The sequence below is a fragment of the Anopheles coluzzii genome, chromosome 3 (genome assembly GCF_943734685.1).
Source record: "Anopheles coluzzii chromosome 3, AcolN3, whole genome shotgun sequence".
NCBI lineage: Eukaryota > Metazoa > Arthropoda > Insecta > Diptera > Culicidae > Anopheles > Anopheles coluzzii.
This window is the reverse complement of record NC_064671.1, coordinates 77454715-77469987: the sequence shown is the minus strand read 5'-3', so window position 1 is coordinate 77469987 and position 15273 is coordinate 77454715. Positions and strand designations below refer to the sequence as shown.

At 44.7% G+C, this 15273-nt stretch overlaps 1 protein-coding gene across 40 annotated transcripts in view; it reads left to right on the top strand.

The window, feature by feature from the left end:
* Positions 1 to 15273, top strand: part of LOC120955320 (dystonin) — a 182120-nt gene that overhangs the window by 80025 nt on the left and 86822 nt on the right. For 20 of the 40 annotated variants that reach the window (XM_049608813.1, XM_049608791.1, XM_049608793.1 and 17 more), the window contains 2 exons: positions 14505 to 14522; positions 14960 to 15019. The exons of 16 other annotated variants lie outside the window; for them this stretch is intronic. In XM_049608813.1, the coding sequence (XP_049464770.1) occupies positions 14505 to 14522; positions 14960 to 15019 (78 nt within the window). The remainder of the gene's footprint in view (positions 1 to 14504; positions 14523 to 14959; positions 15020 to 15273) is intronic. 4 more of the 40 variants (XM_049608815.1, XM_049608814.1, XM_049608819.1 and 1 more) reach the window with 1 other exon arrangement.

The window sequence follows — 15273 nt, the reverse complement described above, 5'->3', positions numbered from 1 at the left end:
GCGGATCGATATTCCGTTAGGTCGTCAAATGTCGACTCATCTGCATCCATTTCCAGACCAGATCTTTGTGCATTCCATCGAAGATTCGTGGTAAACGCCAGATCTTGTGTGCTTTTTTTTTTTGACTGGTTATCCAACGCATTGCGACCGAAATTTGTAACATCAAGGCATCGTTGCAGCAATTAAACGGCAATCGCCCTCCAATCGGTGGAGCTCATGATTAATCGATGCTTGTTTGGAATTGTGTCTCCCGAAAACCGTCGGCTACCAACGAAGCTTCTAAAAGGTTCGGCTGGGTAGTAGGGAATGTAGGTCGCACGTTGATTGTGTACAGCGCAGGAAGCAAACTGTGCGCAGTCTGCCGGTTCGGGCGTAGAGTACTTCAGAGAACCAGGCAGATGGAGGAGAAACTGTTAAGCTACTTAATTGGGAGTGTCGTTCAATCAATGCCTCAATAGAGATTTATTCTCTGCCGTTCAATCGGAGGGCGCACTCGTGCAGGAAGGTTACGAGAGAGAAACCTTTGTCTTAGGATTGTTTTGTTTTTGGAACAGTGGCAAAAAGATTTGTGGAGGGATGCATTTGAAATTGTTTTTTAATTGTGAATATTTACGATGAATTGCAGAATTAGAAATAAGAAAGAGGAGTAAATACAGTAAAATATTTTGAATATATTTTAATTGAGAATGCAATCAATCCCTCAAATTTTGATATTGACATGATAAAGCCTTGAGGTGAAACAGAATATTACTTTACCAGTTACCTTGTGTACCTGGAGCGAACACAACTGCCTGGGAAAAAGAAAGTATTACTTCTGTCTCTTATTTTGATTCCTTGTATGTGATATCGTGTGTATCGTACGAGTTTCCAGACAGTGGAATAACAGCCACTCAACCTCAACAACAGTATGCAGTCCGTTACCGATCATAGGGCCTCACAGATCCGTGATACTCCGCCACCGCGTGGGGTTTTTTTTGTTGGTTTCGCGGATTCGATTAAAAGAAAACCGCCGGCAAACAGTTGGTGTTATGAAGTCCGGTAGCTTGTCTGGTGGTAGTCGCCGCCACCACGAACGACAAAACCCGGCCACTATCGGTTCCCTCCCCCCGAGGGGCAATAAATCTTAAGCGGAACGTACTTCAACGCCACCATGCCCACGAGGAACGTTGGCGGTTTGGAACAAAAATCCGATACTGCAAAAATATCGGTCCCACCTCGATCGCTGCTGTGGGGAGCGGTGGTTGTAATGGTAGGAGGACAGGTTGGCGCAGGAATTAGGTCTAGCAGGCAGGCTGGCTGGTTTGGCTGGACTTGTTAAGTATGCAAGCCATGCAGCTGACTCACGTGAATGACTTACTCTCCTGTCCCTTAGTGCGTTGCTGCGTCTCTCGGCGGAGGCCTACGCGCGACGGCCGGTCCGTTTCTGCTCTAGAAAGCGTTGCTTTAGCTGCTGCTGCTGCTGTCCATTCGCCATCTTAACGTGTGGTACGCGTTCGGCTCGAGTTACGTTACGCACGTCTGATATGCGCGCGTATGATCTCTGTCGGCAGCGTGTATGTGTACCCTGTCTCGTGCTCTGATTTTCCCCTCAAATGGATATCAACGCGCCCTCTAACTGTGGAGGGCTTCCTGGAGTGGGCTTTCGGTGAAAGGCGACAGATTTAGCTAGAGTCTGGAGGAGATTACATTAAAAGCCCACATTGCCAAATGATTTTTTGTTGCCCGCTTGCAAGGTGAAAATCGAAAATCATTCAACTGTTGAACTCTGGTTAGGCTCTCAACTGTTAGATGAAGAAATAACAAACATTTTTGGGGAGAAAAGTAAAGCCTGGTAGCTGCGAGATGATTTACAAATGTGTAAGTCTGTCTTAAAAAGGCCGTTTGGATGGATAAACGTGTCAAACAATCATATTTTCTGACCGGTCAACAAAGGTTGAGGAGTAGATAGGATTACGGTGGTGGAGGTGCTGCTTTGACAATCATGTGCTCAATTTCAACGGTTGTCTCCCGCGTAAGGGCGTGATTTATTTGACAATACGGTGGTTAGCAAGCTCATAAAGAGCTTCATTGTCAGACACACATTTAAGACACAGAGGCAGGTAGTCTTCCTCGGCACAAAAATAACACCATTCATTAAAACGGGAGGTACAATGATGCGCCGCGTAACGTACGTACTCTGCGTTATACCTGTTGTTTGAAGGTGATCATCAGGCCGGTAGTGTCAAATTATCAATTTGTATGCTAATTAAACGAATCTTGAATGTTGATGTAGCCTCCAGTTTTTAGTTGACGCGGCTACATCGTCGTCCTTCATAGCTTTCAGCATTATGAAATTGATGCAAACTTGAAAGGGCGGTGGGTGGAACAGTAAAACAACAAACAACCGGAACCTGATCTTCCGTGGCGTCCCAGAGGCTCTTTTCTTGTGTGCGGGCTGGAAATGGCAAACAAGTCGAGCGCTAATGTAAAGTGAGTGTATATTAATGTGGGAACTCATTAGTGCACTGATGGAATCTAGACACGAAAAGGCCTTTTTCGAGCTGTTTTTTTTGTTTAGAGCTGTCAAGAGACGAGTCTCTGAGAAGAAGTTATGCCTGCAATGTCTGGAATCTATTTCTATGCTGATAATACCAGAGCAGCACATATAAAGCAGGATATTGAGAGATGAGTTGTTCGAAGCTATTTATAATATTCATATACTCGGCTGATGAGCTGTTCGCGTGCGACTGGCGCCTGCATGTCCGGTGACGGGTCAGGTTGGGTCAGATTCTGTGAAACGATCATTGAACAGAGTGTGTCGCGCACATGTTCGCTTGGACAGTAATTTCCCAACGTGCCTATACCCCCTTCCAATGTTCCAAGAAGAGCATCCGCTACTACGGCCAAGCCCTGCTGACACACATTACCGTGCCGGGCCTTTAGTAGCCTCTGGTGCAACGTGTACGTAACGAAAGAAAAAACGTGATTCATAAGAAGAAGCGCACAGGGCGAGACGACATCACGACAAGAAGGTCACTATAAAAGAGATGCGATGGCGGCGAACGCTCACGATGACGGTGGCAGTAAATGAACACGCATACTAGGGCAAGAAGTCACTGCAAACAAAACAAAACGCCTCTTATTTCGCCCCTTACACTGCTATTCTCCAGGTCCCGGGCGACTGGTGTGTCCACCCTGCAGTCGACATTCCGCGATTTCGCGAACCGTGGCGCACTCTGATTCTTCGTCCCCGCGCCTCTCCGATCATCATTAAATCTTCCACTACACCTCTGTCCCAAGCCCGGGAGGAGGACGAAGCGTTAATGAATGCAGTTTGTTATGCGTGCCCAGTCGATGCCCATGCACATTCATGTAACGCGCGGCCCGCCCTCCCTGGTACTTGTGGAGGGGTTGGGTCGTAAGAGATGAATCGATGTGTTTGCGGCACTTGGGAGAATTAATGTGGCAGCGTATGGCTGCGTAAGTGTGCATTAGCGTATTAGTACCTCCGCACAAGCGAAGAGTGTGACCTAGTGAATATCAAAATAGTCTCACCCGCGCCTTCTTTTTATTAAGTGTTGTTTGTGATCAACGAGAATGCATCTTGAAGCGGCAGTGTTTGCGAACTAGACAAGCATTGGAGCACTTTAATAATGGTGCTCTAGAGACGCTGTGGATAGCATTAAGATGGGATTTAATTTATTCCATTTGAGTCAAGTAGTCGAGTTTACCCATGTGAGAGGAGAGATACTTTTGAAGAGCAGCACGTCCGCAACACAATAACCTCTCGCCACATGCTTCTGGGTGCAAAAAGACCCCGAAACTCCACCCAAAAATGACACACTCGGCTGTGCAGCAGAAAGCAAGGATTTATTTCAACACTTTTGCTTTATCCGGTAGACTTCTGCGCTCTGAGTCACACACTGTGTGTATGGTTTCACTTTTTATTTACTTTCGTTTCCTTCTCTGGGCGCGCGGTGGTGGTACGTACGGCTTTGCAACGACGACAACGTCCTCCGAGGCCTGTCAAGGGGTTTTCCTTTCGGGGATCCTTGACTGCGCATTCGATAAGGTGTTGTGCGTGCTTTTTTTTGCTGTGGTGCTGCTCTCGCTGGGAGGAGACATTTTGGTCATTTCTGCCATACATGGCGGCACCGATCGCAAGAAGAGAAGCCGCCTTACGCCCGTCTGTCTGGCGAGCTATCTCGGTGCGTACACTGGCTTTTCTGCCTAGGATGTCCGTATGAGGCGAGGGAATCAATTTAAATTCCCGGTGGCCCTCGATGTTTTATCATCTTGGTGTTTGCGTTTTGGTTGGTTTGAGTTTTTACTTTGTGTTTTCGTTTTTCGTACAGAAAAACATTTGCATACAATGGTACGGCGATTATGCCGGCGGGTAGTGCCGTCGGAGGGAGGGAAGGAGTGCAGTAGTAGTGAGTAAGTGGGTGCAAAAACGGGTGTCCCTGGGATTCGAAAATTGAAGGCAGATCGGTTTTAATGTTCATTTTCTCACGGGCGATGGTCATATGGGTGGTGGGTCCCTCAATTGTGGTGGATGGGGCATAAGTGCATTGTCTGAATCCGGCTAGTAGCGCACAGCGAACGGTCGTGTCTCTGATGCGTTCCACTGAAGTTATCTTGAGAATTGTTTCGATGATGGTGGACTGTGTTCGGAGCATATTGCAATAGAATACTAAGGTTTGGTGCACGGGCAAATTGAAAAATGAATTTCTTATTTTCCCCTTTTTTATAACGAATTTATAAACTCTGCCATAAAACATTATTCGTGAATTCATTCTTATAGCAAAATGGCAAAATTAAGTATTTGAGCTATAAAAACTTATGGTATTCTTTATAGCAAAATTAATCTGTTGTGCTGTCTATCTTGTTGAAGTTATTCAACCAATTTTTCAGTACATCCAGCTATGTTTCCTTGTCCGCCAAACACATTCCCATCACACACACCATACAATTGCATTAGCCCGTCATCTTCAAAGATTGCTAATCATGGTGATATATAGCTAACTCTCCAGGGAGTAATTCTACCGAGCGTTAGTAGAAGTTTCAATTATTGGGAGAAATCTATCCAAACCTCCCCGATCGCCTGCCCCGAACACATACCATTAACACACATCGTCACTGGGCTTGGGACTGACAACCGTATAACCAGCGGGTGTCAAAACAGTCGAAAGAGGGAACAAATGAAACGTTTGCCGCGGCTTGAAACCACCACGTTGACGAGCTTCGCCTAAGAAAGGTGTATTTTTCGAGGCCCAGCTTACACACATACACCTAGCGACCAATGATCCGGCTGTTAACTATTCATTAGTGCGCTCGAGTGTTGGAAATTGTTCGCGAAAAACGTGAAATATGACTCTAAGGATTGGACGTTCCGTTTTCCCTTTTCCTACCTTCGTAATAATGCCTTCCACACGAGAACGCCTTCCACGGTTTCGGCGGTTTGTTGTGGGGGGGTACTGCTCGGTTCGTAACGGTGTGTCCCGCTCGACGACGGTCCGCCAAGGGGCAGGTACAGGAGAAGATATCATGCGGCGCGATGAAGCGACAGCCTAGACACTTATTTATCATCGACCCGATCGATCACTTCGGGTTTGGCCTTATTTCGCTTTCGCTCGACTATGTATAATGGTTCTGTCACGGAATGGTTGTGCGGTCGCGCTCGTTGGCAGGAAAGAGGAAGCGCCGTGCCGTTTGGGAAACGGTGTTATCTTCGCCGCGAAAGCTTGGCACTTTTGAATACATGGGATACATGGGAAGCTGATGGTAGTGATGTGTACACTCCAGTCGTGGAATGTGGGAAGTGATTTTTGAGTAGCTTAAGTTAGGTTATTTACCGCTAGAAGAAGAGCCGGCAGAGCAGATGTAGGTCGATGGTGATAGGTAAGAGAGGCCAAGTTGTTCTAATTGTGTGTGTTTTTTGTTTGAGTACATTGGGAAATACAAAAGTTGTGGCACAGTACCGTAATGCCGAGTGCATGTTACATAAACAATAACCTCAAAATCAATTAGAAAAGTAAACCGCACGAATGTGCGACGCCATTGTGGCGCAACGGTTTTATACTACTACCGCGCATCATCAACTACCGACCCCGAACGTACATTTGATTGGTAAGAGCGCAGCATCTGTTAACCAGTATCGGATGGTATGTTGTGTCTCCTCCTTCTCCTCTCCGTCTTGGTGGTTGGTTGTCAGTTTTATCGCCATCGGTGCAGTTCAGTGCTACATCAGTACCACGGTAGCTACGGTTTCAGTACAATTATTGATTATTAAATTGAGTTATTGGTCGTAAATTGTGTTGTTTTATGATCACTGACCCTTGCCACACAGCAATCAACTTTCCGCAAACCTACCACTTCTTCTGCCTCGCTTTGTTCCTCCACATCGTTTGATCAAACATCAGATGCAGCAGAGAACGAAACTGAAGTGTCTATGCAGTAGTGGCAAGTGGTGGTGTGACTGTTATACGAAGGTGTTGATTAGTTTCCATAGAAGCATTGACCAATTTTTAAGGCATACGTATATTTATCACCTCATAAAATCAATCGAGCGAATGGAACCTGGATACAATACACATCTTTACCGACTATTACACTCAAAACATTATTGATGTGTGTAATAGAGAATGACATTGATGAAGGTCGTATTCGAACTTGTATTAAAAAATGTACTATATACTCAGAAGTCTGCAGCTGGTGCTAGTTAACGATTTGCGCTCTATCTGCTGTGTTCGTCAGAGCTCCTTAGAGACCACTTTGCACACACGTGCCTACGCGTACCTGGCTTTAGCGTCCAATTAGCAGCCAGTCTCTCGTGTGCATTCTAGTTCACTTTTCTTTTCGGAAGTTGGCGTGCATTCCTTGGGTTCCACAGCTCTACCCAACCGGACGCTCCAACTCTGGCGCATTGTCTACGTGCGGCCATGCGTAGGCCAATTCCTCGACCTCCAAGATATCTCCAAAAGCCAAGATATGCGTTGTGGTGTAACACAACGTGATTTTTAAACGAGCCCGCCCAGAAAGGGCAAATCGAGAGCAAAACTGGTGCGCCAAGATAAAACCTCTGTAACCGGTCGCGCGTTGTCGTCGGTGGCGGCGGCGGCGGCGGCATCGTGAACTCTCACGACGGCAGTTCCAGGGCGGAGCAGCTGGGGTACTAGCGGTCGAGAAGATGGTATCGCTTCGCGAAATACAATTTTCAGTGAATCAGTTCCATTGTATTTGTTGTGTGCGGAGATGACGAGGCTCGGGAAATGTTACAGCCACCCGTCAGCCCAGCCAGCCAGAGCCTGCAGCATCCACAAACCCGGTCATCCCAGGGTAGGATTAATTGATTGTGAAGTTACGAGGAGAATTGGCGTTTCTCGTTTTGTAGTTTTCATGATTTCTGCTATTTCTGGTAGGAATGTTTCATCAAGATCGTGGGTTGTCTAGACAGGGAGCGATGAGGAGCAGCGGTGTGGAATGTGAGCTACAATGTTGGAGATGATAGTGGAATTTACTTTTGTGTGTATGCGGTGTATCTCGGGCAAAGTTGCCAAAGGTCATCGACGTGGAGTAGAGAAAGTGTTCAATCATATCATTCATTGTGGATATGTTGCCTCAATCAAAGGGAAAGGTATGCTCAATAGAATGACCTTATAAAGATAAACCAACAAACCTTTTATTTATTGATGTGTGATGGTCTTAATGAATTCTTATCACTTTGAAAAAAAAAAAAAAAAAAAAAAAAACATATCGCCTTCTAGACTCAAGAAAACCTTTTTCCAGAATGTCATACAATTCTGTAAACAACTTCTTTCCCCCTACATAATGCTGGGGCTTTCACGTTGTCGTTTCTGTGAACGTGTGGTATTTTAGGTCGAGCATTCCTAAAATCACTTTCATTGTTGTCTCGCGTTGGAGTGTACGAAACATGATCCTCCTTTTACCACCGCCCTTTTTACCTATCATGTGCTGTTGTTCTACATGCCCTTCTAGCCAATTTCGAAGCGGCCCTATACAAATAGGTCAGACACGCGAAGATGGCTATCAGTAATGCGCTGCCTGCTCGACACGATTCCTTAAAAGGATGCCCGAGCTCAATAGCGGGGTAAGGTTGAAGCCTCTCTCGGGGGAGTTTTGCGTTCCATGCTAACAACCCAATTAGCTGCAGGCGTCAACACACACATACACACATACATACGGTCTAGATGTTGTTCTACACATGTACGAACCTCCCTCCCTCTTTTCAGGCAATGTTCGACATTTATAAGTCGCTCCAAAAAACAAGTCAGAACAGCGCAGCGAGTGGAGTAGGTTCTCTACGTCTACGTCGCCCCAGGTTTTGCACTTTTGCTTGGTGGATCGATGTTTTGCACCCAAACACCAAACACAGAACAGCACCAAACGGAAAGGATTTAATTAAATCAGTGCGCATAACCAAGTACACCTATGGGACACATGGTATTACTACAGTTGCTGCAAGCGGGCCAAACACGTGTTATTGATTGTTGTGCCGCTCCTCGCAACGCCGTTAAACGTTCGGTGTTTCACACCACATAGACACGCTTTTGACGCTGTGGAATAGATACAGTTTGCCTTGCCTATATGGTGATACTATTCGCGGCGTTGCAGCTCGTCGTACTTGGGCTGTTATTAACTAGGCAGATGATGCATCGCCTAGTAGGAGGTGTTCAGAAATCGATACACTCCGGCGTGACGGCGTTCTCTCTCACCATTGTCGCCGATGGTCGGGGCGAATGGCGCGACACAATTGCTAAACCACAGCCGGTTAATAGGTAAAACATGATTGACAATCCTGTCGCGGCCGTTTTTATCCCCCTCCGGCATCTTACCCGTACGGTGTCGGATAAGATCGCCCCGGCTCGAGCTATTTTTAGAGCTGTGCGATCTTCTGTTCTATCCTTGGAGAATGGCTTGGCAGGCGCAAGCAAGACCAGGCTTACTGGGAAGTGGAATGCGAATGGAAGATCTCCTTCTCGCATAAATTTCTCATCCCCTCAAGACAGTCTGGAATGGCCTAGATGACACGCCCGCACTCAGAAGCCTCACAGCGATGTGCAAGAAGCGATGCGTCAGAAGCTCGGTGTCTGAAAACGCAGGCGCCAGCAACGACGACGGATGTTCCAAACATCGTGTGCATGTAATTGGAGTGCCCATAAATCTTGGCCCGTGATCTGCAACCGGCAAAACTGCTGGTGGACCGGTTTTTACCCCATACGTGTGCGCCCGGGGTGTTTCACCAATATGGCCGGGTGGCGAGGTTAAGTGTATGAATTATGAGGACCCGAGAATCAGAGAGGAAGGGAGTATCTTGCTAGCTGCTACCTCGTCACATCAATGACGCGCGATGGTAAAACTTTGCATGCGGAATTGCGCGTGTGCGCAAAGTTATTGTACAGAAGAATGTGAGGTGCAACTTAACAACCGAGAGAGCTCCACAGAAGATGCATGCTCGTTTCGCATTCGCACTCAAATCCATCAAGCACACAGGCAAGACAATTAATATCCATTTGGAGGAGGTTGATGGGTGATTAAAACACGAGCGTGTTCCGCAGCTCGGCGTTGAAGATGCGCCGGAAGCTATCGGTATTTCTTGGCCCGCGGCTCTTGCGAGACCGGCCGGCGAAGGCGTGTTGCCAGGCGTCGGGAGTTAATGCTTTGTATCCAATCCAACCATTAGCTACGAAGGGGTTGCCACCAGGCCCCAATTGGTGTCGTACAGCAGAAGAGCGCAGTGTCCCATAATCGATTGGGTGATCATCATTGGGACAGTAGAATTGCAGCTTTTAATTCGCCTCAATTACTTCAGGCTTTTATATCGATGTTGTGTGGTGATCGCTGGGAGTGCATCGGTGAATGGTGTGATCATTAGGGTGGAATTGATAGTTGATTAATTCATTCGTAACGATTGATGCAGTTGCTGTAGTTGAGGGTTGGACAGGCTGGATTTTGTAATTGCCTGTGACAACTAGCTCGTTCAGACGTCTGATTGGGTACGGTTGGGTTAATATCCTGTTGTCGGGGTTATGGACATATCGATGTGTCGTATCTTCGAAATCATTTGTACTTACGTCGTACAAGAAATAAATGTTGATAAATCGTCTGTTAGATATATGAGATCTTGAACATGAACATGGGAGGATCTGGACAGGACTGAACACAATGTAAAAAAGTTGATGATCGATTTCATGAGCTGCTGCTACTAACGAAACCCTACCAGCGAAATGATGACGTCCGAAAGTGTGATGCGGAGTTTGTATGCGAGTAAACATCCGTCTGTAGAAGACCGCAAGCAAAACACACATGTTCTCGCTTTACTCTTGTGCTCTTCTTGCGCGAGCTAATTCCAGACATCTGCCACAAACTACACTGGAAGGGACTTAAATCTTTACCATCTTCCTCTTCCCATTTTGAAATCTCAACTTCATTTCATATTCCGCTCGTACGAAAAGCGCGAAACAAAGCGAAGTGAAGTGAATTATAAAATATACCCTCAATTCGTCACACAAAATCGCAAACCATGAACCATTTTGGCTTGGCTACATCAGGAAGCCATATGGACAGTCTGTGGATGGTTTTGGGTAGTAGCTTCCTTAGCATATGCCCTTTGGTGTGTGTATATACGCACATTTGAACTCACTTTGTTGCGAACTCCGAACTGTTTGGTAAGAAAATTGCATAGCTCCGACATTCGGTGCCGCGGAACAGTACGCGAGACAGCACACTCTTACGGGTGATGAAGAGTATTCGTCTGTCCGTGCAATGACCTGCACGTGACACGGTTGTTGTGTACGTACGAAACACACACACGAACGTGCACCATATGCCGGACCGTACAATATACGCCGGGTTGGCGGCTTTTTGCGCCCTACGCCGTGTTAGTTCCAACAGTGAGACGGCTGCGTGTCGGTTGCCCTTACCAGGGACCGTCTAACTGTGCAACTGTTGATGATGCCAATGATGACGATGATGATGATGGATACATTTGTGCCCATATTTCTGCACTCCGAACAGCGACGAAATGTGTTTTGCTTTATGCATTTTTGGGATGCTGCAGTCCCGCCTGGGGGACTGTCTGGGATGATGGTGTAGCATTTGCATGATGCTCTCTGTACCATAGAAGGGGGTTTTGGGTTAGCAGGAAATGGAATCTATTTTTCGCCTTCATTATTTGCGCTTGCAAAGATGACTGCAGCCGCCGCCGTATGGCATTCATTATTGTAGTTTTGAAGCGGGATGAAAAGAAGAAGCGTGCGCAAGCGTGTCGTAAAGTCGCGGCTGTTGTTTGCGGCTTTATGAGTCGCAGTGAGTGCGCAGAGATATGCAAACTCGTTTGCTGCAATGTTATGGGGTCCGCTAATGGGTTTAGAAGAATGCGAGACGCGAAATGAGGTTCATTACGCCCAGCACTGTTTGAATGCTTTAGAAAGTAAAGGGCAAAAGGGAAGCCCGTGTTTGGATAATAAATGTGAGAATTTGTGTTTCCAACAGATTGCAACGAATGTAATGTGCCATAAAATGTACAACAAGCAGTATCTTTCTATAGGAATCATTTTTTAAACATACAGGAACATTGATCGGTTCCTTTCACTCTCACGAGTCTAAAATGGGGCCACAGTGTGCATCGCGGGAGGGAAGAAGAAACCCGCCGGAAGTAGTAAAAACGGTGAGAACACGGAAGTGCGGATAAACATCCTCGAGCGATGCGTTGCCTAAATCCCGCCGACATTAACGATGTGTCATAAACCAGCTCCGTGCGTGGTGAGATTTGCCCGGGGTTTCGGTGGAACGATCGCGAAACGACAGCTTCCGTAATCCGATGCGTTGCTGGTGTCGTGTGCACTGTGTCGTTCTTGATGAAAAATCTGTACATGGGATCATGTGAGCCTTTTGAAGGCAATTTATGGCATGCTAGAGGAGTAAGTGTTGGCTTACTAAGTGAGATATGTGAACTATTTTTCACTGCTGGAAAGGCTGGTATAAATTATTTGTACTTCAGGGTGATTATTTGGCATTTGACAAAAAAAAAAGAAAAAAAAGTCTGTATTTTCATTCTGTTGATTAATATGTGTTAACGAAGAGAAATACTAGTTGCTATAAAAATGCTATAAAAAATGAATAATGTTCTCTTACTGTTTACTAATTTGTACGATGGGATCAGACCTTCCCTTCTATTAGTTTGATGAAACATTCACACTTCTTCATGCGCTTTTTGATATTTCTACCGTTTCTCCAATGTACGCTTTTACACTCAACTCAAGGGGTGCAAAAATAAAACATGTTTCCCCATCTCTACTACTCACTTCTCCCTTCTACCATTACCTTTCCCAAGCTTGAAAGACAACAGCAAAACTTTGCGCTTTGACCGGCAGCTAATCTGCTGGCGATGATGCCGGTGTTCCGTCCGCCGTGCGTGCGTTTTCATCGATCAGCGGGAGAGTTAATCCTATCAGAAATCAATCGACGGCCGGTCGTGTGTTCCGTTTGCGTAAACCAAAATTAATGAACGTTTTACGCCAATATACGGCTTATCCATTTTTTTGCTGATGTTATTGTTGTTGCCCGTTGTATTTTGCTACCAACACCAACAACACACACACGCACACACGTCAATCGATGATCGGTTTCATCGATCCGGGGTGGGAAAGGAAAGGTTAAGCTTTGATTTGCTGCTGATGTTTGTGAGAAATTGCGCGAGAAAAAAAGGTGGCGCTGTGAGATCCACCGTGACGGGGCATTTAGCTCCGGGAGGTTCTTGAAAGGGATTGGGCTTTAATTTTAGCTCACGGTGTAGGGTTTTCCGTGTTCAACAACATTTTCCATTGCTTGCGAGATATTTTTCAAACAGCTGTCTAATGTTATATTTGCAGCACAATAATTTTTCAGTTCTTGCATACGTGATTTTTAACACGTCTTAAATTGAATTTGACAGTTCTTTATGATGTATTGAAAATCATGTGTAAGAACTAAAACTTTATTCTGATATTAATACAATGTGTGACAGCTGTTGAAAAACATCTTGAAGACGGTGAATAATGATGTGAACTTTAGGAAGTGATCTGGAAAACCCTGTAATGGTTGATATGATGCTTTGAAGCGTTTTTTTCTTTTGCTGGAGAATATTGTTCAATTAATTTTTGCGATACAATTGAGACGGTAATTTGACAACTGTCAAAAATGATAGAATGCCACACAAAATTGTTACAAATTCGTGCAAGTCAAATCAAACTTATAGCAGGAGAAACTGAACTGTTTTCGTCCTACCATCTTTAATAATCATCGTAGTATCTTGGTTATGACTTTTTTCCCCGACACTGCTTCTCCCCTGCAGATATGCAATTTGATGTGTAGTTAGAGCGTTGTTATGCCGATTTCTAATTCACAGTACAAACGAGAGCCGCCATCCGAACGCGCTGCACAGCACCAACGCCAAGTTTGCCCTGTGCGGCACGTTTAGCCCCGAGCATGTTAACCTTTGACAGCGGCGGGTGGTTGGCTGTGCACGGTGGCAGCAATTTTACCTTCTTCCTTGGCCGGCCCGGGAGCTGCTTAGCTTTCCCGGTTGCCTAAGCTGAGCTGAGTGTGCGGTGAAAGCTCGACCAATTAGGTATGCGAAAATGGGTGAAGAAGCTCATTTTGTTTGTGCCTTGCCTGCCTAGCAGGGTTTGAATTCGATCCTTTTGCTAACGATCAATGTACGATGCCGACCCACGGTTCGGTAGAGGAAATTAAACGAAGGTCAATCAACTCTGAAACACTTAGGTGTGGAGTGTGGCAGAGAGAAAGAGGCTGTCTGCTTATATTTATTATTTCTAACCTACACGGAACTAATACAGTAAGGCCCTACTACAGCTGTGTTTCTGTCACACACACTGCAAAAGATAGATAAAATGGAGCAAACCGAGGGCAATTTAATAATTGTGCCCGTGTATTTAGTGTTTTAAACATAGGTCTAGGTATAGATAAGTTAGAATTCTACCCAGGCAGGCTACCTTCAACGACCTTGTCCTCTGCTAGATTGTCATCCGGAATGGGGGCTCGCTATCAGTGTGGTGTACTGGAGGGTTTTTTGTTGTGTGTAAAACGTACGGTATAATATCTTTCCTTATCTTATCATATTGGAAGGAAATAATCGTGCCAGAAAGGTTTTGCAGGTGGTGTTCATTTACTTGCCAATTTAAACTTACATTCAAACGAGACAAAATTTCTTAGAAATTGGAAGTTTTGTCGCATTTAATGATTGCTTGAAAATAAAAGAAAATTAAATTTCTCTGGAAGGCCTGTAAAGCTGATTTTTGTAATAATCTTTCAATTTTAATATATTTTTTATCTGCGACATTGAAAGGTGATTGAAATTTGTACATTGATGTGTTTGTAGTCTTGACTCTTTGTTTATTTTCAACTATTTTTGACAAAATTATTTCCATTTTTATCTCCATTCAATTGTTGGTTAATCTATTTTTCCTCCCTTTTCCACTTTCCAACAATACATTCGTCTAAAGCATTGGAAATATTTAAAGGTATGCTTGAATATCCTATTTCACCCCAGTGTAGTAGTTTAGTGTTTAGTGGAGCACTTTTAACGCCCCTTTTATTTGCATTGAAATTAATTATTTTACTGCTTTGAAGCAGTATTTATTATTTTATTGCATTTCTCGATCTTGATTGACATCATTTCGCAAAACAAAATATATGGGTTCGTGCACTTTTTTTTTCTTTTAGTAGATTTGATTTGAAGTTAAGTTGCCTTTTGTTTTTCTGTTTTTTTTTTTTAATTTTATTTCCACAATTGGAAATTTGCTATTACTTTAAAACCAATCTCATTGTGCTTCATTTAGTATTGGCTAAAACCTTTATTGCTGCTGCCGCTGCCTGTCTTGCCTGCCCAGCTGCTCATACGTTTGTACTGAAACGAGTTATTTTCGTGTTTCTATTTTTCTCCCGTCCTCTATTACAGACCTACACCCATTTACATGTTTGCGTAATCATCAACGGATTACCCTGTTGTCCGCCAGCTGTAAGTCGAAAGGATTCGTTTTCGTTTTTTTTTCGAAGTGAAATAATACCTCACTGTTTTCTTTTTCGGTTTTATTTGATCGGTTGTTTGACTTCAGCGACTGATGTGTGTCTGTGTGTTACACTTTTTGCGTTGTGTGTTTAATAATGTTTTTTGTTTTTGTTTTCGGTTTAAATGTTTTGTCTTCTTCGATTGTTGTTTTTGATTGAATTGACGTTTTTAATTTGAATTGTTGTTTTATCTTTAATTGTTTT